At 32.3% G+C, this 25,865-nt stretch overlaps 1 protein-coding gene across 1 annotated transcript in view; it reads left to right on the top strand.

The window, feature by feature from the left end:
* Positions 1-714: 714 nt before the first annotated feature.
* LOC148313113 (dipeptidase 1-like) overlaps positions 715-25,865 on the top strand; it is a gene marked incomplete at its 3' end in the record, with an annotated part of 27,461 nt that continues 2,310 nt past the window's right edge. Inside the window, exons 1-6 of the mRNA XM_088267759.1 lie at positions 715-982; positions 6,046-6,181; positions 14,277-14,433; positions 17,427-17,559; positions 20,169-20,325; positions 21,385-21,439. Coding sequence (XP_088123885.1) covers positions 886-982; positions 6,046-6,181; positions 14,277-14,433; positions 17,427-17,559; positions 20,169-20,325; positions 21,385-21,439 — 735 coding nt within the window. The remainder of the gene's footprint in view (positions 983-6,045; positions 6,182-14,276; positions 14,434-17,426; positions 17,560-20,168; positions 20,326-21,384; positions 21,440-25,865) is intronic.

Here is a 25,865-nt window from a genome sequence, read left to right as displayed (position 1 = left end):
TGTAGTTGTCATAAATAAACTCAAGTGGTAAAAAAACAAAAATACAAGTGTTTTCTTTAATAATTTCAACATGTCTTACCACAAAGTAAATCCCGAAACAATAAATAAAATATTAATTTCTATTTAAAATCGTGAGGTTATTTTCTTTTGGTTTTATTATATACAAACAAAAAGATTAGTAATTTTGTATTACGTATTTCAAAATATAGTAATACAATAATTACTTTCTTCAGTACTGTGTATTTGGACAAAAAATGGGTCTGAAATAGATAGAAATCTATGTTTTATCGTTTAATGCTGGATACATACTAAGTGATTTATTTATTCATTGTATTGAAGCAAGTACAATTTTTATTTCAAGTTTAAAAAATGTACGGTTAATGTTAACGTTGTCAACTCGTTCAAATGCAAATCTACTTGACAATTAACGTGTGCGCATCAAAAATCTGTCGGTTGAGCAACTTAAAACCGCCTGTGGAGTTACGGTTTTCAAAATATAGTAATATTATACTCGAAACATCCTCGAAAATAATGGCACTTTCCAAATATGCCCTATCAGTAATACGAGGCTTTTCAGAAATATACAACGAAATAGCTCCTTTTAACTAGAACCGGCTTCGGAAAGCCTTGTCCTTTTCTATAAACGCTCTTGCGAATTCTCCCCTCTCGCCGTTACCCTTATTCAGTTCTCGCACGTCGTCCGTAATGCACGTATTTTCGGGGGTGATATTCGCGAAAACTTTCGGGAAATTTTAAGCAACCGGTGGTCGAAATAAATAAAAAAATATTTAAAAACCAACAATTTGAATTAGTATTTTTTTGTGAATTAATAATAAATGGTTAAATACATAAATTTATTTTAAATAAACTAAAAAAGTAATAAAAATGCTGTATTTTCATGAAGTGATGCTAGTTTTTAAAGGCAAGTTTTCAAAGGTTCTTCAGTCGTCTTCTCATATTTTTTCCAGAAATATTTATAGAGGTATGTAAAATTTTATCCATTTTTTTATTATGATTTATGAATATCGAACATAAAACACTGCTTAACATTTTTACAAATGTATTGTAGTACAAAACAAATAGAATAAACGATTAAATTTGAACTTATTCTAAGCTTTTTAATCCACATTAAGATTGGAGGGGGTAAAATGTTTGTTGTCTCTCAAAGTTTTTTTAAAATCGTTGATAAAATGTTTTAATATATTTTTTTACGTTTTTTTTAATAAAATGTATTCACAAATTGGTGTTTACCTCCTACCGTTTTTCCCGATGGCCTGATGACGAATTTTTAATGTAAATAATACCAGTCGAATTGTAAAAAATATCCCGTTGAAATATTTAATTATATTTACTGTAATGTCATCATCTACTTTCATCCAAATCCGTATCAGAATATTTTTATTTAACCTATTTACGTATGTGTAACGATACTGCTTTGTAAATTTAGATTTTATTCTCCTTGGACACAGTAACGAATATTTTGCAAGCGTTAAAAAAATAGAGTAAAAAAATACATATATCTATAGAAAAACACCGTTAATACTTTTAAAGCGAACAAACTTAGGTTCTTCATATGGAAACCATTAATAAATTATATAAAATATTTGAAGGGAGAGACAGATACAGCGAAAAGAAATAGAGTTTGATAAAGTTTAACAGATAATAAAACCAGCAAATAATTTTTTAAAAAATCTTTGTTCAAATCAAATAATTAACTTATAATACATAATCCGTCTTTAACTTATAATAAATACTGTCCGCCTCCGTAGTGTAATGGTCAGCACGCTCGGCTACCGTTCTGGAGGTCCCAGGCTCGATTCCCAAGGGGGGTAAAATAAATATAAGTGATTTTTTCACTGTAATATTTATTCAATATTACCATGGACTGGTACCTGAAGCGGAGGGCTGATCACCTTTTCTTCATGTGTAAACGATCAAGATAACACTGCGTTAATATGACACAGTGCCCTATGCACCATTGGGGTACGGATAAGGGTTTTATTATTATTATTAATAATACATAATTACTAATAACTCAGTACCTTACTAATTAGCCACTACACCGCCTCAAGGCAGAGGTAGGCGGAAAGAATAGAACACCGCACCAGTCTGTCTTCGCAAACAAACTTCTCCTCTACACATTTATCCATCCCCTTATAAATATCCCTCGATTATTCAGACTCCTGACCTGCATGAATTGGAAAATTTTCCTCGATCTTCCGCTGCTTCTATTACCAACCACAATCACCTCATCAATTTATTTTACTGTTCTTTCTTATCTTGATCGATTCACATGCCAAAACCATCTCAACATACCTTTTTTGATTGTATCGATATTACTTATCTCAGCCTTGCATTTTTTTTCAATTAGATTTTTTTAAATGTTTTTTTTAAATCCAGTGTGTTTTTTTTTTGTAGTCAGCACTAAGGAAACGAATTAACAAATTAAGCAAACAAAAAGAATTATTAGTTTAACACTTTAATGTAATATCCAATATAACATGACTTTAAAATGAACCAGGGAGATTCCTTTATGTGATGTGATAAGTTTCAAAATTCTAAATCTCTTATTAAAACGTTTATAAGATATTCACAAAGCACCGACTTTCATTTTGTATATAAAAAAAAAACGGAATGCTGACGATGTTTTAACTCCATTTTTTGCAGGCATCTTTTGGGTTAATTTTGTAAAGATGTATTTGTGTGCATAGTATTCGAAACTATGTTCACCTCCGTAGTGTAATGGTCATCACGCTCGGCTACCGTTCTGGAGGTCCCGGGTTCGATTCCCAAGGGGGGTAAAATAAATATAGATGATTTTTTTTTACTGTCATTTATTCAATATTACCCTGGACTGGTACCTGAAGCGGAGGGCTGATCACCTTTCCTTCATGTGTAAACGATCAAGATAACACTGCATTTATATGACGCAGTGCCCTATGCACCATTGGGGTGCGGATAAGGGTTTTATTATTATTATAACTATGTTACTGTAAAATACATTATTGTATTTTCTTTTTATGTAAAATACAAACATAAACAGAATTAATTTTATCAAAATAATCCTCATTGAATAATTCATGAGATGTTACTATAACATTAAGAATATTCAATTCCTAACTTGGCAAAACATTAACTTTTAAAGATAAATCACTTTTTAACTTGTTATACTTAAAAGAATCATAAATTATTTATAAGATTGTCTCCAACAAGACGTTTTATACACTCTAAAGAAAATTACCGTAAAACTCTATAGAAAATATTGAGAAATGTTTGGAAAATGTTTAGAAAATATTTTTCAAGCTTGTTTTCTTTTGCTCAATGTATAAATTTAGAAATCCGTTAGTATTTAAAAACCATTTCAATTTATTCAGAAATATAAATAGTATCACTAGTATTTTTTAATTAATTTTATTGTTACATAATACAAACCGCACCTAGCCACGTCCTGCTACGGCTCAGTCTTGTTAAATAGAAAAAAATAACATTTCTAATATGTTTAATTTCACTGTGCTTGTGGGCAGGGGCGTGCCTTCCATATAGGCAAAAAAGCAGTGCCTATCCTAACTCTCCCGCGTGACATGTAAAAACGCAACCAGTGCCTACCCTACCTAACAAAATAGTAGTAGCTAACCTTACTACCTACCTCTAGTGCCTATCCTAGTAAGTAGTACATTGCTTACCTTAATACCTACCTCTAGTGCCTACCCTAGTAAGTAGTACATTGCTTACCTTAATACCTACCTCTAGTGTCTACCCTAGTAAGTAGTACATTGCTTACCTTAATACCTACCTCTAGTGCCTACCCTAGTAAGTAGTACATTGCTTACCTTAATACCTATCTCTAGTGCCTACCCTAGTAAGTAGTACATTGCTTACCTTAATACCTACCTCTAGTGCCTACCCTAGTAAGTAGTACATTGCTTACCTTAATACCTACCTCTAGTGCCTACTCTAGTAAGTTGTACATTGCTTACCTTAATACCTACCTCTAGTGCCTACCCTAGTAAGTAGAACATTGCTTACCTTAATACCTACCTCTAGTGCCTACCCTAGTAAGTAGTACATTGCTTACCTTAATACCTACCTCTAGTGCCTACCCTAGTAAGTAGTACATTGCTTACCTTAATACCTACCTCTAGTGCCTACCCTAGTAAGTAGTACATTGCTTACCTTAATACCTACCTCTAGTGCCTACCCTAGTAAGTAGTACATTGCTTACCTTAATACCTACCTCTAGTGCCTACTCTAGTAAGTTGTACATTGCTTACCTTAATACCTACCTCTAGTGCCTACCCTAGTAAGTAGAACATTGCTTACCTTAATACCTACCTCTACTGCCTACTCTAACTAAGTCTCTGTGTACGCCACTGCTTATGGGTATACAATATTTTAGCAGCAGTCAGAAGCAAATTTACTGTATTTGGCTAAAGCATATTTGCAGTATTTGTCAAGAAGCATATTTGCTGTATTTTATTTTATGTATCAAGAAGCATATTTGCTGTATTTTAGCACTGTTCGACATGACCTATAATTAGTATTGCGCGTATTTCTGTAACGTAACAGATGGCGCTGCCATTGTGATCAGAAAAGCTGTGTTCATCATTAACTCAGGTACCTATATCATAATATTGACGTATTTGGATGCAACGTTGTAACGAAATTTAAAAGCGATCGACGAATAACTTTAGTAGATTTAATATTTTGAACGAACGGATATTTTATTTATTTGGTTATGTATGTCTGAATAACCGGCGGGCATGTATAAGGTTAGGCCGGCTCTAGTAAAGATGGGACGATGACATTGTTGATGAGAAGTATTAATGTGGAAGAGGCTAAGATTGTTGAAAAAGACAGATTGGTATGGAATTCTTTTCTCTCTGATGGTTAGTTAGCTGGTTCATTATAATATTTACGTTAAAGAAATTAATAATTTCACCCATTGCGGTAATGCTAGAACTTGGCGATTTCAAGAATTACAATAAAAATCAGCAGTCGTCAGCCCCGTAAATGCCCAGACTTCCATATTCTTCTTCATCTTTGATGAGATGTCAAAAAATAAGAATTACAATGTTTTATTGGTAGAATTGGTTGCACCTATGCGTCATTAATGCGCTCAGTTTAAATAAAATAGTAACAATACAACATTTGACGTCTATAATCAGTATTCGCGGTACCTTTTTGGTAAATAAGCTATATATTTTATCATTTAAACCATATCCACTCCCTATGTAGGGCATATGAAGTCCACATACTCTCTCCAAGCTTTTTTGCCAGCTGCCAGCTCCTTTGCATCCTCCTAAGTCAGATCCACGTCCCAATGTTCTGACGAGAACTGCCGACGAATTGTCAGCAGTGGTCATCCTGGGCGAGCTTGATGCCTTGCAAAAGAGGAAAGTTTAATTAAGGCTCTTGGGAGACATGCGGAGTACGTGGCCAAGCCAACTGAATCGCTATTTCTTGACGACAGTTGTGACTAAGATTTTCTGCTTCCTACGCTTTATCTCTTCATTCCTCACAAAGTCTAACCACCGTACGCCTAAAATTCTTCGCAGACACCTATTCTCAAAGCTAAGTAAGTAGGCTGCTCTGGTCCCTTGTAAGGTGCCATGTTTCACAGCCGTATAAGAGAATAGGAGCAATGCAGGCATTGTATAGGCCGCATTTGGTCTTCACCGAGTTACAATAGATCCGATCTCCAGACTCCAGACATTCTCACCGTAACTTTCCCTCGTCGATCTGAAATTTTAGCAAATAACTATTATTTGTAATTAATAATAAATTTAAGCCAATTTTGTTTTGTTTAGAATTTTTTCTAAGCAATGTCTTGCAGCCGAATAAGTGAAAAAAAGTGATGTAGGCGTTATATAGGCGGTATTTGGAATTCACCGAGTATGAATCCGATCTCAAATAAAGAAATAAAATTCAAAATATTTAAAAAAAACATATTTTCTACTGGATATTAGATTTTCACTGTAAGGATGATATTTTGTTATTATGTATAATCCTTTATTATGATTTTTTAATAAGTGGTTTCTCTTTCAGCGGACAACAACTTGGGGATGACTGTAAGGCTGTGGACCTTGGCAGCTGGTCTGCTGGTCTTGGCTACAGCGGCTTCCGACAGAGAACGATTGGAAACAGCCATGCAAATCCTTGCTGAAGTTCCTCTCATTGACGGGTAACGCTTCAGCATTCTTAATATTTTTTGACTTCTCAACATAGATGAAGAAGAATAATTTAAAGCTTTATTTACTTATTTTAATACTGTTATACGACACTTTGTCCGCCTCCATAGTGTAATGGTCAGCACGCTCGACTATCATTCTGGAGTTTCCGGGTTCGATTCCCAGGGGGGGAGTCAAATAAATATAAGTGATATTTTCACTCTAATATTTATTAAATATCACCCTGGACTGGTACCTGAAGCGGAAGGCTGATCACCTTTCCTTCGTGTGTTAACGATCAAGATAACACTGCGTTTATATGCAGTGCCCTATGCACCATTGGGGTGCGGATAAGGGTTTGAAAGAAAGTAATGCGACACTTGTTTCGGTGCACTCAACATCATTCTAAAATACATGACAAAATAAAATGTAATACAACTTGGTGTTTAAAAAGTAAAGTGATTTCTTTAAATATTATTTTGACACATCCACAAGGATGAAGAAAAATATAGAAGTCTGGGCATTTACCGTCTTAGGCTGGTTTAAGTGGTCACTTTGCACATGTGCAACATTCATCCATTCTACCCATGATTGACAACCACACTACTCAAATTCTTCGTTCTATATAATAAAGGGTGTTTTTTTAGCAGCATGAGTAGTTTAGGTGGTTGGTGTCTATGGTTTGACAGTTGAAAATGTCAAATTGTTTTTACATTTCTGTTCATTGAAAGCTGTCCAACCGCATGCCTAGATCTGATACAGAAGCATCTAGGCTTCCTGATAGGTCTTCCCTTGCAAAGCATTTTTTTAAACTAAGTTGTGAAATTTATTGAAAATGTGAAACATCATCACATCCATACATTTAGTCATACATGCCTTACATTTACAAACTTTCAATATCCCTGTCACTGCCAATCTAAATAAATAAAAATTTGTAAATCCGTCACCAAATTTTCTAGAAGTACCCCGGTGTAGGCAGTGAAAGGGATTAGTATTTAGTTCAGTTAGTCAGCTAGATCCGATTCCGACCCGACGTTGGCTGGTACACAGACGCCCACAACCCCGACCAGCACAGCAGACAGACACGGAATTTTTCTGTTCAGTAAGGTTGGGCAATTCATCATGAATCGCGTGAACAACGCTTCCAAATTGTGCAGATTTACTTTGAAAATAAATCTGCTCGCCAAGTCACAGAGCATTTTTAATGAAGAATTATGTTTAACGATGCAGCTCATTTCTGGTCAAATGACTTCGTGAATAAACAATATTGCCGTATATTGAACGAAGACAATCCTCAAGCTATTAACGAATCACCATTGAATCTATTAAAATTGACTGTTTGGTGCGGTTTACACGCTGGTGGTATCATCAGTCCTTATGCCTTTCGAAATGAGGAAGGAACTGCCGTTACGATGAATGGCAAGCGCTATTGATCCATGCTGACTGATTTTTTTATCACCAAAAATTAATTAGCTAAACATCGACAACATTTAGATCCAACGAGACCCAAGATGCCGCAACTTGCCATACAGCGCGCTTAATCTTCAATTTATTGCAAAATCAATTCGGTGACAACTTTATTTCCAAAAGTGGTCCTGTTAACAGGCCCCCTCGTCCGTGCGACTTAACGTCTCTCGATTACTTTTAATGGGGCTATGATAAATCATTGGTTTATACTGATAAACCAGCAACTCTTGAAGCATTGTAAGCCAATATTCAAGCCACCATTGACGCCATACGGCGAGATTTGATGGAAAAAGTATTGAAAAATTGGATTGATCGAATGGACCATGTAACTCATAGCCGCAGCGGACATATTCCGGAAATCATATTTAAAAGTAAATGCTATGAAATTTTCTACCAGATTATATTGATAGAAATTCATTCCAACAATATTTCTGTCTTGTATTATTATTTAAGTTCTCAAGCTCTTAAAAAAAACACCCTTTATTTGATCCGATTTCAAAACATTGTACAAGAATCACTAGAACTTCACTATAGACATCTATTGTGAGATGAAATAAGCTTTTTATTAAGCAGAAACTCTTTCAATCGCATATGAAGTCCGAATCCTGTATTATAATCACATACATGAGAAACGCCATAATTTAAGCATTATGTTATTATTTTTATTAAGGTCGATATTTCGAGAGTTTAAATTATAACGCATTCGGCCGCGCTGAGGGCTAGACGTGTCTCTACGCTAATTTTTTAGAACACAATTCAATTTTTAGAATACGTCTTGGAAATTGACTTTTTCTTACAATGTTTATTGAAGAAATATTTTTATGTTTTTTTTACTCTTTGCCTTCCAATAACTCTTTTATTTTCAAAACCATATATTTATTTCGAAGAAAAAATATTTTTTTCTAAAACGGTATCAATCATGGGTAGAATTGGTGAACGTAAACTTAAGCCTGCCCAGACTTCCGTATTCTTCCTTATTTATGTCATATATCTTCTTCATATGTCAAAATAATGTATAAAAGAAAACAATTCACTTGTTCAATACCACGTTTTATTTCATTTCATTTTGAATGTATTTAAGAATGATGTAGAGTGCCCCGAAACACGTGTCACATTACAGTATTAAAATTAGTAAATAAAGCGTTAAATTAAAATATATTTTTGTTCACTTTTCAACTTATGATAGTATAATATGTAAGATAATACATTTTGTTGTTTAAAATAGTTTCCAATACAACAATACGAAGGAATTGAAATATGTTTAACAAAATTGTACGTACATCAGACTGTATTTTCATGCCTCTATGCAGATGAATATGTCAACATCGTATCATGGTAAATAGAGCGTAGAATCCATATTATGACAATCAAATAGCACAGCAGTTACAGCCCCTAAGTGGAATTATTCGTGAAATAATGTATATTTCATTCAAATTATATTCTCACTTATTTGTAAAAATGTTTTAAAATCTTTGTTTTTTTTAAATAACAACTGTATTTAAAAAAAAAGTGTTTTTGTCATGAATTTTCACTCATGAATAACATGAAATTGTAGTAAGTTTTAACATAAACAGTAAATCCACTCACGAGTGGGCAAAGGCTTTAAAATTCAAAAAGTTGAAGACGATGTAGGGTCGCGATAAGCGGTGTGTCATAAGCCGTAGCTAGATTTCAGAGTAACTTGGACGTTAGGTAAAAATACAATTATAAATATATCTTTTTTTATATTCTGTTTAAAATTAATTAAAGCAAATTTCGAAGGCTAGATTTGGAGAAATACATATTTTTTATCTATTTGTATGCCTCTCATGTTTAGTGAGGTTATTCATATTTCGTCCTTTCTGATTATTAATACATTAAATCCGAAACAAAATGTAATAAAGAACGAACACCAATAATCCACGATTCATACTTAAAATTTTCGCCCTCTCGAAAGGGAAGTAATGGAATGACATTAGCAGACCTCAAATTCTAAGGCACCGTAATATAATTTATATCACTTTCTATTAAATTACGAACATCTAACGGTTTCAATTCGAGACTGCCATATATTTCAATTTTCCCGGTCACACCATTTTAAATATGTTCAACACTGTTCAAGGATGAAACTTCATGTTACGGTTCTCAATTTGCGATACGACTCTTGGAAAAGTAAGAAGTGAAAAGCGTGAATTATCTTTTCTTTCACTTCACTGACGACGATCAAGCGTTAAATGCTTCCTGAATATAACGTTGACTTTGAAATTGACGTGAATACTTTTTGATATTTACCATAGTACATTACATAAACATTTAGTGTTCATTAAAGTACATCAAAGCCTTACTATTTACGAGTATGTAAATCTAGCCCCAAAGGTTATGTTTTATCTCTGACTTATACATAACATAATCATATCGTTCACTCCTTTCAAAAACGTTATATATAAAAAAAACAACGTAATATATGTTTTCGGAATGCCCAGAAAATTTACTATACCCCAAAAAAAGCAACATATATTTAACTTAATATTTACCCGCTACAGGGCAGAATGTGATGTTTTTGCATTTTGAAGAAAAGGTATTATTTAATAATTTTTTTAAATACACTAAATACTTTTCAAATGGAGAAAAAGCATTCAGGTTTTACCTAAAATTATCTGTTGCATAGTAAAAAGTTCAATAAGTGGCTTGATATTTATTTTTTTAATACATTTTATTATATTTTTAAACTTTAAAAACGATCTCTTGAAAAATCAAGTTTTTTGATATTTGACGTTGTTGAAAGGAGTGAGCTTTATCTTAAATTCACAATTATTCAATAAAATGAATTACATACAAAGAAATGCCTGGCACATTATTATATTCTACCCATACTGTCAATAAAATCTTATTTTCCGTGGATCGTCCCCATCTTCCTAACTTCTTACCTGATTCTACCTTCTTTGTTTTTTATCATGTTTTTCATTAGATAAGTATAATATGCCTAATCTTGTATTAACAGAATTTGTTTAAGCACTTCTGACCACTTCATTCAGCCACCAAACAAAGTTGCAAACATTGACCATTCACTCTAGTTTGTTGTTTGGTTCGAAAGTTTTGCTTAGTAGCAATAAGCTCATAAATGTACATATATACCTTGTGTACATGACGTTTTAAATGAATAAATAGTTGTGTGTAGTTTAAATGAATAAAGTTGAAGTTTATGCTTGTTAACCCCTTGCTTATCAATATCCAATATATCGGCTTTCGGTACTACAACGAGAAATACCGGATCCGTCAGATCTCACTTCATTAATAATAAAAGTATCAGATACATTTTGGATAGTACGTTAGGGTATTTAGTTCAAAAATGAATGGTTCGCAGTTTCTGTTGCTCTCACTTCACTTCCAGCTGATATCAAATCTAAATCTTAAAATTAAATCAGCTAATAAATTGAAGAAATAATGAGTAAGAATGAATGAGATGTGTTTATAGGCCTCAAAGAAACTAAATTTCTTCTCAAAAAAATTGTGAAAACACATAAATAACTACCTACCCCTAAAACTAATTTTAATGCAATATCGAATCCCGATCATATATCTCATATTTTAGCTATCACAAACCATTAAAAACGTTATTACAAATTGAAGCACCAATCAATGACAGTACTGTTAATACTGAATTAACAGAATTTTAATGCTAATTTTGTATTGTCATATAGTAAAACCTCGATATATCCAGTCAATCCAGTCAATAAATATTTAAAGCTTTTTCTTTTTTTTAGAGGGTTAAAAGTTTAGAGGGCATACTTCAAAAGTGAAAGAAAACTTGATTCTCTTTTCAAGCAAAGCGAAAGCAAGCGCGTCAAACAGCAACGTCACTTCACTACGAGTGTCTGTAGATAATAAATAGAATATTATTTCTGCTTTGTAAAGTTCATTTATATCTAAATACCGTGCTCATATTTAAAAAATGTATTTGAAAATATTTTTAAATAGCGGACTTTCGACTTTAACGGACACCCTCTGCCCCCAACTATTCCATTATATCGAGATTTTACTGTGTTTATTTTGAAATGCTCTCTCTTTCTCCCAAACTCTCCCTCTCTTAGTCTCTCAGATTAATTCTCTATTGTTCTTTTTTACTTTGAAGTTTTACTTTCATCCCGTGTAGGTACGGTGCTGTGCGCGTATTTTTTTTTTTAATTATTTTATTTATTTTAAAAAACGTAATTTTTTCTCATTCAAAATCGTTTGTCTTACAACATTATCACAAACAATTCCACCAGAACTTTAAATTTTTGGGAACTAAGTACTTCAACAACCTTCTCACATTATAAAAATAATTGAGACATTAAAATGCTAAAAAAAATATATATACTTTTGTTTTTCTAAGAAAGATAAAAAAACACGAAAAAAAACATGTTTTTTTTTAAATTGAATAAAAATAAATTGTATTGCTAACACACATAACTAACAAGTGTAAGTCCCTCTCCAAGCACAAGAGCTCAGTCTCTTTATTGGAGAGAACTGGGTTTTTTTTTTTTTAATTTAAGATTGTATGTAGAAATGTTTAGAAAATGAATAAAAATCATTTAAAAAACAATTGTAACCATATAAAATAATATTAAAAGGTATTTAGTTGATATTTCTCATTCTTCGAGATTGTTTCATTCTACGATGTACGTTTCCCTCTCGCTAAAATCTCTGCTCGGCTATAAACATAATTGAGGTAATTTAATAGCCGCATGTACTATGTTAAGTGTATTCCTTTGTCGCTTATCACGACCGTCACTCATTTCTCCTCTCAGAAGACTAAATCGATTGTCGCTATCGAATTTTCCAGTTCACCGAGGACTAATTGACATCCAAATTAATTCTCACTCCATTTTGTAATTATAATACCATGCGACAACAAGGCTGGAATAACAGTTAAAAGTTAAAACGTTATTTATGGAAAAATCCTGTGATGAAGATCGGCAGCAAAATCAAAGCATGACGTATGGAATCAAAAGTAGAGCAGACACCGCTGGCACAAAAAACGCTTAGGGTATCAGCTCTAAGAAGCATATCAGGCAAGAGTCTACGAGAATAAGAAACACGAGGATAAGGGAAAAATGCGAGATCGAAGATGACGTTAGGTGGGCAACGAAGGAGACAAAGATATGCGCATGTGAGGCGAATGGAACCATCCAGACTCCCCCACATCGCATTGTACTGCCAACCCCAAGGTAGACATTTTTCGGGCAGACCACCAAAGACATGCATCGACAGCTGGGAATCGACATCGCAGGAGGCTTATCGAAAAGAAGTTAAAATAAAGATAACGTGTTAACTACGTAGCAAGATTTATTTAAATATATTTTAAATTTCCTCACATGTGCATACCATTGTCTTCTTCGTTGCCTCCTCCACCTAACGACATATCACTTTATCATTTTGATGTTTGAAATCGTTTCCAATGTGAAATTAAGAAGATTTTAAAATTAGTGTATCAAAATCGTACAAGATCATAGAATTTTCCCTTTTAAAATATATGAAATTATAGTAACATTAAACATAAAGAGTAAATCCACTTACGTGTGGACACAAGGTTGTAAAACTTAAAAAGTTGAAGCCTGAGTAGGGTCATGATAGGCGGTGTTGCATAAGCGGTAGCTACATTTCAGAGTCACTTGGACCTGAATTTGACTTTAATGACAATATGCTCACCATTCAAAGGGTGAGCATATTGTCCTCTCAGGATCTTTAAAAACTATCCTTCTCTGCATTGTATGTATGTCCCCACTAGAATCGACATCATACACACACACACACACACACACACACAAACACGCACACACGCACACACGCACACACGCACACACGCGCACACGCGCACACGCACACACACACACACACACACGCACGCACGCACGCACGCACGCACACACAAACACACACACACACACACACACACGCACGCACGCACACACACACACACACACACACACACACACACACACACACACACACACCCTCTTACACACTTCACACATGCACATTTTATTTCATAGATACGTGTTCATTTGCTAGATCTAGACCAGGGGTTCCCAATCTTTTTCAGCCCGCGGCGCACTTACAAGCTTAGTATTTTGTCACGGCGCCCTACTTTAGGAAGCTATTTGGAATAGACATAGGGACTATAAATATATAGGGTCCTTCAATAAAGACTTTCAAACTTTCACAGTTAATAGCAACCATACTGTTGATGCTACATCTCTGACGCACACTTTGTTTTATTAAAATTCAATGATAGAGGGCACTTAATGAGTAGTTGGGCAGATATAGGCTTAAAAATTAAAACATCCACAATACAAAATTGAGTTTGATTATATTTATAAGAATTCAGAATTGAAACAGAGAACAACAAAAAAGCAAATATTTGTGGTGTGTCAGATAATGATAGAAGATCGACTCACGGCACTTCTCTTTACTTTCTACGGCACATCAGGGAACAGACAAAATACTTTTTACCAATCTTTATATGTATTTCTGTGGTTGACTATACTTGGCTTGTTTAATGAAAATCCTTTAAATTTTTGTTTTATATATGCTGCTGTTAACCCAAATAAATAATTTAAAAAAAAAAAATTAAGGTTTTTTTAAAAAATATTATAACGATACAATTCAATTTGTTCCCAGGCATAACGATCTCCCGTGGAATCTCCGTAAGTTCATGAGGAATGAACTAAACGAATTCGATTTGGACACCGACCTTACGGTCGTAGAGCCCTGGTCCAAATCCAAGTACTCCCACACAGATCTACCTCGTCTCCGGGCTGGAATGATGGGGGCGCAGGTAAGCGACTTTATTTACTCATTTATTTATTTTTAAACATATATATCGTTTAGTTTATTAGTCGTATATTGTATATCGTGTAGTGAAGTAAACATAGAGTTCATTAAAGTGGTATGGACATGTGGAGCGAACGGATGACGAGAGAACGATAAAGAATATATATGTGGCGAGTGTGAGCCTGGAACAGGTACAAGATTTTTTATATCTAGGAAGCATGTCGTCGGGTTGTGGTCCCGTGGTTAGTGTCGCGGACTCGCGGAAAGAAGTCCTAGTTTCTTGGTTCGAATCCATTCGACCACAATTTGAAATTTGTATTTGTGTAAATAATAAGAATCACAAATATTTCTCATTTAAAAAATCTTCTTCCCGATGGATAGAGAAGGTGACAAAGATTTTGAGAGAGAGAGAATGCAGGGAATAGAATACATGGTGCTTTGAACAGGGTGATTGCTAATAAAAATATGTCCATGGAATCTAAACTGGCGGAGTGCTGGTACCGACACTGATGTATGAAAGCGAAACATGGAACTGGCAAAGGAAGGATGAAAGCAGAGTGCACGCTGGTGAAATGCGCTCCCTTAGATGAATGTGTGAAAAATCATTGTATCACAGAATTAAAAACGAATATATAAGAAAGGAATGTAAGGCCGAACGAGGGATAATTGAAAAGATTATGAAGATTTCTTTAATGAGGTATGGACATGTGGAGCGAATGGATGACGAGAGAATGACCAAGAATATGTATGTGGCGAGTGTGAGAGGGAAAACAGAACGAGGGCGGCCGAAAAAGACTTGGCACGATCAGATCAATCAGAACCTAAAATCTGGTGGCGTCAAAAGTCTGCGTAATCGGAGAGGGCATGTATGACTAGATGTATGGATGTGAAGGAGGCGAGAAGTGTATGTCAGGACAGAAGAGTGTGGCGTTCCATCCTTTCTGCCTAATAGTAGTAGTTGTAGTAGTATATCGTGGGTATTCTGGGAAAAAACGTTAACCTTAAAATCCCTGTTCTATACAGCTTTTAGCCTACATAAAATACCCGCTATTAAACTTTAAGTGTAATTTACTTTTAAAACCACATATTTATGACATTTCAAACTACTGAGTGTATTTTGCCAGTTTTTAGAACGTTGAAAACTTTATAATATGCATCATTAAGTCAAAATTTAATATTTTCGAGTTAACGTTTTTGCCAGTATACCCTCATTTTATTATAAACATACAATAATATTCCCGAATAGTAGAAAAATTAATAGGAATAATAAAAAAAATTCCATTACTCATTTTGGGAGATTTAGGTCAACAAGACTAAAAAACAGATAATAAAGTAACAAACAAGAAAACACAGGGCAAAATGTAAAATATATTTAAAACAATAAAAAGTACAGAAAAGGGCATAAAGAAACAATGTGAAGCATGTTTAAGGAGAGAAAATAAGAAAATATTACTTATCACTGACACAAATATCTTTCGATAGAGTAGTTTTTTTAGTTAATTTAGATTCCTGGCCGGGTTCTCTTTTATATGTCAGGCAGTTGGTTATTTCGGGTATAGGCAATATATATATATATATATATATATATATAGCAAGGACCTTATTCCAAACTTAGTTGTGCTTATCGGCTCCACATGTATTTTATTATGTCCTCGTGTATTGTGATGATGAAATTTTCTAACAATATTCTGAGTGTGTCCAAATACTTGTTTACAAATCCGGATTATATCCAATTATAGGATTTATTTTTCGTATTTTTTTTGACATATCAACATAGATGAAGAAGAATATGGAAGTCTGGGCATTTACGGGGCTTACGACCGTCATAGGCTGATTTGAGTGATCACTTTACATACGTGTAACATTCACTAATTCTACCCATGATTGACAACCACAGTACTGAAATTCTTGGAACTTCTAAATTCTTCTTCTTCTAACCCTTGATTAATTCTTAAAAAATTATCTCATATATCGTAGTCATACAGGAGAAAGTAACCAAGTGCATTTTTTACAAAACCGTGATCATTGACTATTTGATATCTTACTAGCTTAATATTGCCCTGAAAAACATTCCAAAGGATTTTAAACTCGGAAGTAAAATATATTGACATGTCAAAAATGACTAACTGCATTGATGTTTATTTTCTTGCCAAGCAAAAGTGACTTAAATGGCCCTCCTGAACATTTTACGTTTCGGTAGTTGGTCACTTTCTCCTGTATGACTACGATATGATTTTATTTTTTTAAACCTTGTGTTTGAATCACTGGAATTTCACTAGAGACATCTATGATGACATGAGAGGAGCTTTTTGTTTTGAGCTTTGCCGAAACTCTTTAATTTGTATGGGAGGTCCGAATCCTGCATTATATTCCCATACTCGTACTCGAGAAACGCTAGAAAATACCCTTTTCATTTTTTTTAAGCTTATAATTTTACCAGTTAATTTTATTCACAACATTTTGGGTGTGTATAAATACTAATTCACAAATCTGTATTATCTCCAATTAGAAGTTATCCAATTTCGAAACTTTGTACAAGGAGCACTAGAATTTTCACTAGACACATTTATTGATGAGATGTCAATTTTTTTACTAATATTATGAATTTCTCTGTTCAACTAGAATTTTCACTAGACATATTTATTGATGAGATGTAAATTTTTTTACTAATATTATGAATTTCTCTGTTCAAATTTGGTTTGATGTTGATGTGAGTTATTTTAAGCATTATTTGTTTTATTTTTATTATTTTTAGTGTTGAAAGTATTTTCATTTTCCCGAATTTTCACTAGACACATTTATTGATGAGATGTCAATTTTTTTACTAATATTATGAATTTCTCTGTTCAAATTTGGTTTGATGTTGATGTGAGTTATTTTAAACATTATTTGTTTTATTTTTATTATTTTTAGTGTTGAAAGTATTTTCATTTTCCCGAACACGAACAGCGAATTGTGTGTCAGCGAAAAGAGATTGTTCCTGACGTTTTGTTTTAGTTCTGGTCGGCGTTTGTGCCATGCGCAGCCCAGAACAAAGATGCGGTACAGCTTACACTGGAGCAGATAGACGTTATCAAGAGATTGGTCGAAAAATACCCAAACTATTTTCAATTCGCCACCTCAGTCAACGGTAGGAGATTTACCTATTTTTTTTAGTTTAGTCTTAATGTGACTTTAGTTTTAAGTCATTATCTTTATTCATTTTTTCTCTTTTATATTTATTCAATATTACACTGGACTGGCACCTGAAGTGGAGGGCTGATCACCTTTCCTTCATGTTTAATCGATCGAGATAACACTGCATTTATATTAAGCAGTGCCCTATGCACCATTGGGGTGCGGTAAGGGATTTTTAAAAAAATCTTTATTTATAAGTTTGATAAAAAACTAATTTTTTGTGTTTTTTATCCTGAGGAGTGGGGACTAAGTGCCGGCTTCTGTCCATACATCTTTCTCCCCCCTCATTAATCTGCATGGAGTTTTTATTCCTTAAGAATGAATTAAAATTATTCCTCTATGCGCAGCTTATAAACAGTCCCCTACGACTCTATAACCGCTGCGGGTGGATGGTAGGTTTAAAAAGAAAAAAAAAACTTTTTGAGATGTTACTTCAATAAACAAAAATCATTGCCGGTTGAAATTTAAAATAAATACAAACATTGTTGGAATAATGTTATAAGGATAAAAAACGTTTGTTCGATTTGTTAATTTAATTCCTTAATTAAGACTTGAAAAATATAAACACTGGATTAAGAATACAATAAATTTTATAGTAATTTAAATTCCTTTTCCTTTCTGCAAAATCTAATTTTATACCATACCCTTACCCTTTTACTCCCTTCCTCACACACACACACTCTCACTATTTTTTTCATCTCAAGGTTTTAATAGTTATTATAATATAAATGTGGAATTTTTTAATCGGTTTTATTTTTATTTATGTAACTTTTTTTGTTAATGTAATGCAATGTTTATTATTGTTAATGTAACTATTTTTTCTTATATACCTTTTTAAATGTAAAGCTGTACAATTCCCGAACAAATAAAATAAAAATGCAAGGCTGAGATAAGCATGTTCGATAAAATTAAGAAAGGTGTGTTGAGTTGTTTTGGGCATATGGAATGAAGGAAGAGAGAAAAAACAAATTTATATGGCGAATGTGGTAGGTAATAAAAGCAAATGAAGACCGCCAAAAATTTAGCTTGATCGAGTACAAATTTTAAAAAATTGAGCGTGTTCAGTTCAAGAGTAAAAATAATTGTCGGGTATGTATCAGGATAAGCATTAATGTGGAAGAGGTGAAGATTGTTTGCAAAGACAGATTATTTAGGCTATCTATTCTCTCTGCCTACCCTTTCGAGGAAGCGGCATTTTGATAAGTTAGTTTTTGGTTAGTCAATATATATTATATTTGAAAACAAACTAACCATCACGCCACTTCCCCGCAGGGGTAGGCAGAGAGAATAGAACGCCACACCACTCTGTCTTTGCAAACATTCTTAGCCTCTTCCACGCTCATGCTTCTCCTCATACATACCCGCCTATTGTTACGACTCCTAACCTGACCACTTTCAAGTATTTGGCATACCTGATCATGCCATGTTTTTTTCGGTCTTCCTCTGCTCTTTTTTCCACTTACATTCACCTCATAAATTTGTTTTACCCTTTTTTCCTCACTCATTCGTTCTACATGTCCAAACCATATTTGAAAAAAAGGTAAGATAATTTTGTTAAAGCAATAAAATATAATTTTTTTACGAAGTAGAATTTTTTTAAAGCGGTATTACACAAAGTTAACGATGAATGATAAGAAGAGTTTTAAATATAATTTTGTTCCCATCAATTTTAAAATGCTCTCAGCTTTCAGCTTCAGAATCTAAGAATATAACGTAAGAATATTTAAGAGCAATATTGTATTTCCGTTCACAATTTTATTTTTCTTTTGTTGTTGCCATAATACATTTTCGCGTGAATCAAATAAAAATATTTTCGAGTTTGTTTCTTTACTTTGTGATATAGGGATTTGAAATTAAATTTTTCCCTCGAATCGAAAAGAAATAAATTAATTTCAGATATTTTCACGGAAATTACTCTCCCGAAAATGATAATCGTTCATAAAAATATTTTATTGGTTAATCTACTCTAGAGGCGGAAAAATGTCTTTGGATTTCCAATTTCTCACCGTTTTTCGTCAGATTACGAGACATTTGCCGCTATTCCTAGGGCTTTGAATTCTTATGCGGTCTTAACCCTAAATTACTAAACTATCCTCCGAGTGATGTTTTCACCAAACATTCGTATAAAATACGATAAAAAATTTCAACGAGATTTTTCAAATATTTTTTTATAATTATTTTAGGAGTAATTGTAACATTCTTCGGGTTTAAGAGATCACTCAATAAAGAAAAAAAAGTACTTTAAATAATAAAATTATAGCTATATAGTTTTTTCCTCATAAATTTTACTTGACCAATGACCGGGTTTCTTTATCACTAGTATGATGATGGTGGTTACGACGAAATCCGGTCACTGGTCAAATAAAATTTATGTGGTAAAAACTAAAAGTTATAATACATCGTTATTATTTTTTTATATAAAATGCAGTTCCACCAAGAAATGTCAGTACAAAACTTAAATCTTTGTTTTTTCCATGAATCGTCATTTTGCCGTCGTGATTTTTACGATAGTTGAGTAGTCTAGGGTTAAGCGAGACGTCTGATTGCTTGATACCTTTCTAGATATACTCGAATCTCACGGGGCACGGCCTAGAAAGATCGCATCCCTTATCGGTGTGGAAGGGGGTCACAGCATTGGGAACTCACTGGGGGTACTAAGGATGTATTATGAGCTAGGGGTAAGGTACCTCACCCTTACGCATACCTGCAATACGCCATGGTGAGTAATGTACAAATTATTAAACTATTTTTTCCACAATTATTTTTTACTATGTAATTTTTCTTATACGTTTATGACAGACACTATATGCTTTAACAATCCTTTAATATTTATTTTTTTTATTTATAGGCAAAGAACCCAAAATTGAGTGATACATGCCACAAACAACTGATATTTTTTTATTATAATGCTGTAAATTAACACGTTTTTTTAATGATTACTAATTACTCAATGTTTTTGTTATTTTTCATCAAGTGCTTTATGATTGCATTGTTAATTTTTGAGAGTTTAGCGACAGGAGATGTTGGACATTTAGCGGGAAGGAAAAAACCCTAAATATTTTTTTATACGCAAATAAGAATTACTCTCACATAACACAAGAAAGCACCTTCCAGCAAAGCACACCAATCACAATTTACCCACATTATACAACTACCAGGCCTAAAATACATCAAACAAAATATCTCTTTTGGTTCAAATATTTTTGATTATCTATTTATTATTGCAATAAAATATTACATCTAAATGTTTTAACTAAACATTTATACTTATGTCTATCTTATTCTAATTACACTGTGCTTTTCCTAAAAAAGATCTTAGCTTTTATGCTCAGAAAGGGACTAACACTGAATATTTATTAAACTTAAGGGTATACAAAAGTTTTTTGTTTTTTTTTGTTTTGTATGTACGAGTATAATTAGCATTTTTTAGTTTGATATAATTTTTTTTTATATATTCGTAAGAAGCCTAATAAAATATTTAAACTCAAATACCCCCTATTTTGTTAGAATTCCGAAATATCTGTGATACAGGAAAATTATCAATCGGTCATAAACAGGTAACCATTGTACAGTAAAACTTATAATAGATCTGTTTTTAACGAACTTCGAATATAACGGATAAAACATTTAAAACATCGTGTTAATATTATGCATGCTTGAATTGAAGTGTCGCCACGTGTAAAAAAAGTTAAATTTATATCATATCTACAATGCGCAATTAGCTAAAAAAATCTTTCCAATACAACAGGGACTATTTCTCATTTTCTTTCTCTTTTAGGGCTGATTCTTCCGGGGATAAACCTAATATCAACGGCCTGACTGCGTTCGGAGAGGTAATTATAACAATATATTAGGTCATGATTTTTTTTTTATGAATTATTTATTTATTTACTATCATCATTTGCATATATATATAAATATATATAAATATATATTTAAATAAATAAATATATATATATATATATATATATATATATATATATATATATATATATATATATATATATATATATATATATATATATATATATATATAATATATATATATATATATATATATATATATATATATATATATATATATATATATATATTTATATAATATATATATATATATATATATATATATATATATATATATATATATATATATATATATATATATATATATATATATATTTATATATATATATTTATATATATATATATATATATATATATATATATATATATATATATATATATATATATATATATATATATACATATATATATATATATATATATATATATATATATATATATATATATATATATATATATATATATATATATATATATTTAACATAAATATATGTACGAGTATTTAAATGTATTCTATTCAAACTAATTTCATACTGTGAAAACTGGTGCGAAATTTATTTGTTGTAGTTCAATAACATCGTGCGATGTTTGATTTTAGCGACTTTTTGCGATTTTTAAGCGTATTGTCTAAAATATAAGATATATACTATTATAAAAGTTGTAATAATACAAATATATTCATTATACATATATCACCCCCTCTTCGACAGAAGATTTAAGAAAAAAAAAATCAATATTTTAAGTTCAATATTAGAGGGTGGGACGCGGTCACTTACTTTTTTGAAACTCGTGACACAAAGTGACAGTTATATCGAGAGGGCGTTCCTACAGCGCTTTTAAAAGCATAGAATCTAAAGTTTTTTTGAGATTAGTTAAGTGTCAATCATGCCATGGACGAACGAGGAGAGCGAGTTTGCCGTGGAGGCCTACTTTCCCTTGGGCCGTTTTATCATCGCAACTCATTCGAGAAACAATTTAATATCGCGCCTGCAGGTCGTGTCCCTGATTGCTAATTGATTTACTTGTGGGTAGAACACAATCCAGGATACTGAAAGTGTGAAGAAGAAATATAATGGACTTTCCAGAACCATCAGGACGCCTTAAAACGTCGACAGTAAAAAATGTCGTGGCCAAATCTATTTCTTTGAAGAAAAAAACACCCTCCTTACCATTCACTGTTCACTTTGTGTAATTCCACTTTTATAAACACTTTCGTGACTTCCAGTTTCATTCGATCATTCGATCATCAGGTCATTAAAACGATTTGACATTTCTATAAAAATGAAATTTTGAATGAGGGAAAGACGAAAAAAGAATCACAATGGGAATATTTTAAAAAGTGGACTTTAAATTAATAAATTTAAATAATAAATTTAAATTAAGAGGAAGTTAAATTTAGTTGGTTATCTAAATAGTAATAGACAGGTAGTGTATTAAACCCAAAGTTAACTTTTTAAAATAATTTATTTATTAAGAAAAAACCCGCAAATCATCTATTAGAGTCTTGTCTGCAGGTAGGATAGTCTACTCAACCGTGGCGTAGTGCGCCGTGGCGTAGACCATCACACAAAGTGAACAATGGATGATAATGAGAAAGTTTTTTCTTCAAAGAAATATGATAGATTTGGCCACGAAATTTTCGACTGTCCGTCTGACGTTTTAAGGCGTCCTAGGAATTTTTTTTTATTTAAATAGAAAAATATATTAAATACATACTGACAATACTATTTGTGTTATATTTTTTTAATAAGGAAGTAACCAAGTCCCACCCGTATTATATTTACATTTATCACATACACATGTTAAAACTATTGCCTAAGTACTTAGAATTGTATAGTTATATAAGAACCATCAGTCCGTTTAATCTTCACATTCGTTTGAAAATGCCATAACTAGGCCAATTAACTATCACAAAATTAATTTTTATGTTTTTTTTAACAATAAAATACAACTTATTAGACTCAAACAAATCATTGTGGGATTTAACATTTAATACATAAATATTACGTTCGTTGGTTTATCAAATTGGGTCGTGTTAATCAGTTTTAAGGGTGTAATATGAATAACAAACGCTGCCAGATAATCGAGGCATTGTATTTACAGTACGCCATTATTGATAGGACAACGGTGAGGTATTTTAATGAGTCTGACAGGCGTAAATTCCCAACACCATTATGCGGTTATCACGACACCGCAATTCTGGAAATTTATGAGGAAATTTCGAATAACATTGCCTCCAAAATACGCGTAAATTTCAGACAGTTGAAATAAATGCCCCTTCTTTGATTGGCTTTGTGTAATAAGGTGATCATGGCGTAAAATTTTCTCAACACAGATAAAAAAGGAAGTCCGCGTATTTACAGGGCTTACGATTTGTCGTAAACTGGTTATAAGATCACTTTATACACGTGTAACATTCATCATTCTACCCATGATGGACAACCATACTACTCAAATTTCAGAAGTAGTATATATATGTATATATATGTATATATATATATATATATATATATATATATATATATATATATATATATATATATATATATATATATATATATATATATATATATATATATATATATATATATATATATATATATATATATATATATATATATATATATATATATATATATATATATATATATATATATATATATATATATATATATATATATATATATATATATACATATATACATATTTGAACCCATAATTAACAATATGACAATGACTTAAGCCTCTCCGCTATGGTGTTTGTTCCCACAGATAAAAAAATTAAATAAAAATAAGAAACAGCCTCTACTCTTCTTCACCCTTCAACGCCTTAAGGACACAACTCTAACATATAGACTTAGCTTCACATACGATATGTGAAAATGATGCGGAATGCATCGAAAAAATGACACAATAAAATTTACCACGTGAAACTTAAATAAAAAATATTTCTATTGCCTTAAGTATATTTCAAGTTTAAGCGCACGTAAATCAAGATATTATTGACATCTCAGCATAGGTGAATAATTGCACTGAGATTCTAGGAATTAACAAAGCTTACGACACCTGTCTTTGGCTATTGTAAATGATAAATTTATACACTATTTAACATTCACCATTCACAAAATTATCACTTAAACCATTTTATTTTAAGTTGAAAACCCTGTTATATGTATTTTTTATAATATATATTTAATATTCATTAAATAACTCCGTTTTTTTTAAAGGCAGTTAGTATTGCTAAATAAAATACAAATAATAATAAAACACTTTAATACGTACGGAAGAACGAAAATGGCCTAAAACTCAAAATAATAAAATTGAAAAAAACCACCCGAAAGGTAATGTAACGAAACGGGATGATCTTTGTTATCCTGTCATAAAACGCTCCGGTTTAAATCTCTGAGATTCGTGGAATCTCCCTAATTAGAGTAATATTTTCAACGGAGTAAACCGAACCGGAGCTGCGCTCTTCCGGTTCGGTTTCTAGCGGTAACTCGGTAAGGTTAGAGAGATACCAAGTGGTTTTATTTTTTTTACTGATATTATGTAGCGTTTTTAAGCGTGTGTGAAAATGACAAAGCATCGTTAAAGTTCAACTCTTAGGCAGCGATTCGATTATCTATAATTGAACGATAATCAAGAGTGAAATTTCAAGGACGCGTCACTTTAAGGTATATTTCTTAGGCACATTTCGTTACATGAGAGAGATAGAATGGAAAATAGAAAATAGAGATAAGGAGAAGAGCTGTATATTGCGTCACTACGGGAGTGAAGCAAAAGAGAACAACGTATACATAACAATACAAAGCGATAGATTGAGATAGTGTAGTAGAAAGTGATGTTGATATTGTAGATGTATAAATCGTAGTCATACAGGAGAAAGTGACCAACTGCATTTTTTACAAAAACGAGATCATTGAATGTTTGATATCTTACTAGCTTAATATTACCCTGAAAAAAATCCCAAAGGATTTTAAACTTGAAAGCATAATATATTGACTCATTAAAAATGACTAACTGCATTGATGTTTATTTTCTTGCCAAAGCAAAAGTGACTTAAATGGCCCTCCTGAACATTTTACGTTTTTTTAGTTAGTCACTTTCTCCTGTACGACTACGATATGAATAGATGATGCACTACGCGTTGCGTAAGTAATATTTATTATTGTGTTTGCGATTATTGTCGTTTTTTCTCGTTTTCTCGAAAACATCGAATCACCGGCGTTTATCTCACATTATAGATATCACAAACCATTAATACCAGTATTACCAATTGAAGCACCAATCAATAACAATGTTTCGTTTTAGACTGTCTCTCTGACTGAATTCCCTTCCTTTATTTGAATCCTTTATTTTTTAAGAATTTTCACCTCTGTCATGTGTGAGGTACTG

This window comes from Brachycentrus maculatus, unplaced genomic scaffold (genome assembly GCF_059751285.1).
Source record: "Brachycentrus maculatus isolate JH-2025_06_01 unplaced genomic scaffold, ASM5975128v1 h1tg000019l, whole genome shotgun sequence".
NCBI lineage: Eukaryota > Metazoa > Arthropoda > Insecta > Trichoptera > Brachycentridae > Brachycentrus > Brachycentrus maculatus.
Note: the sequence above shows the minus strand (reverse complement) of the source record. Positions and strands in the feature narration are given on the sequence as shown.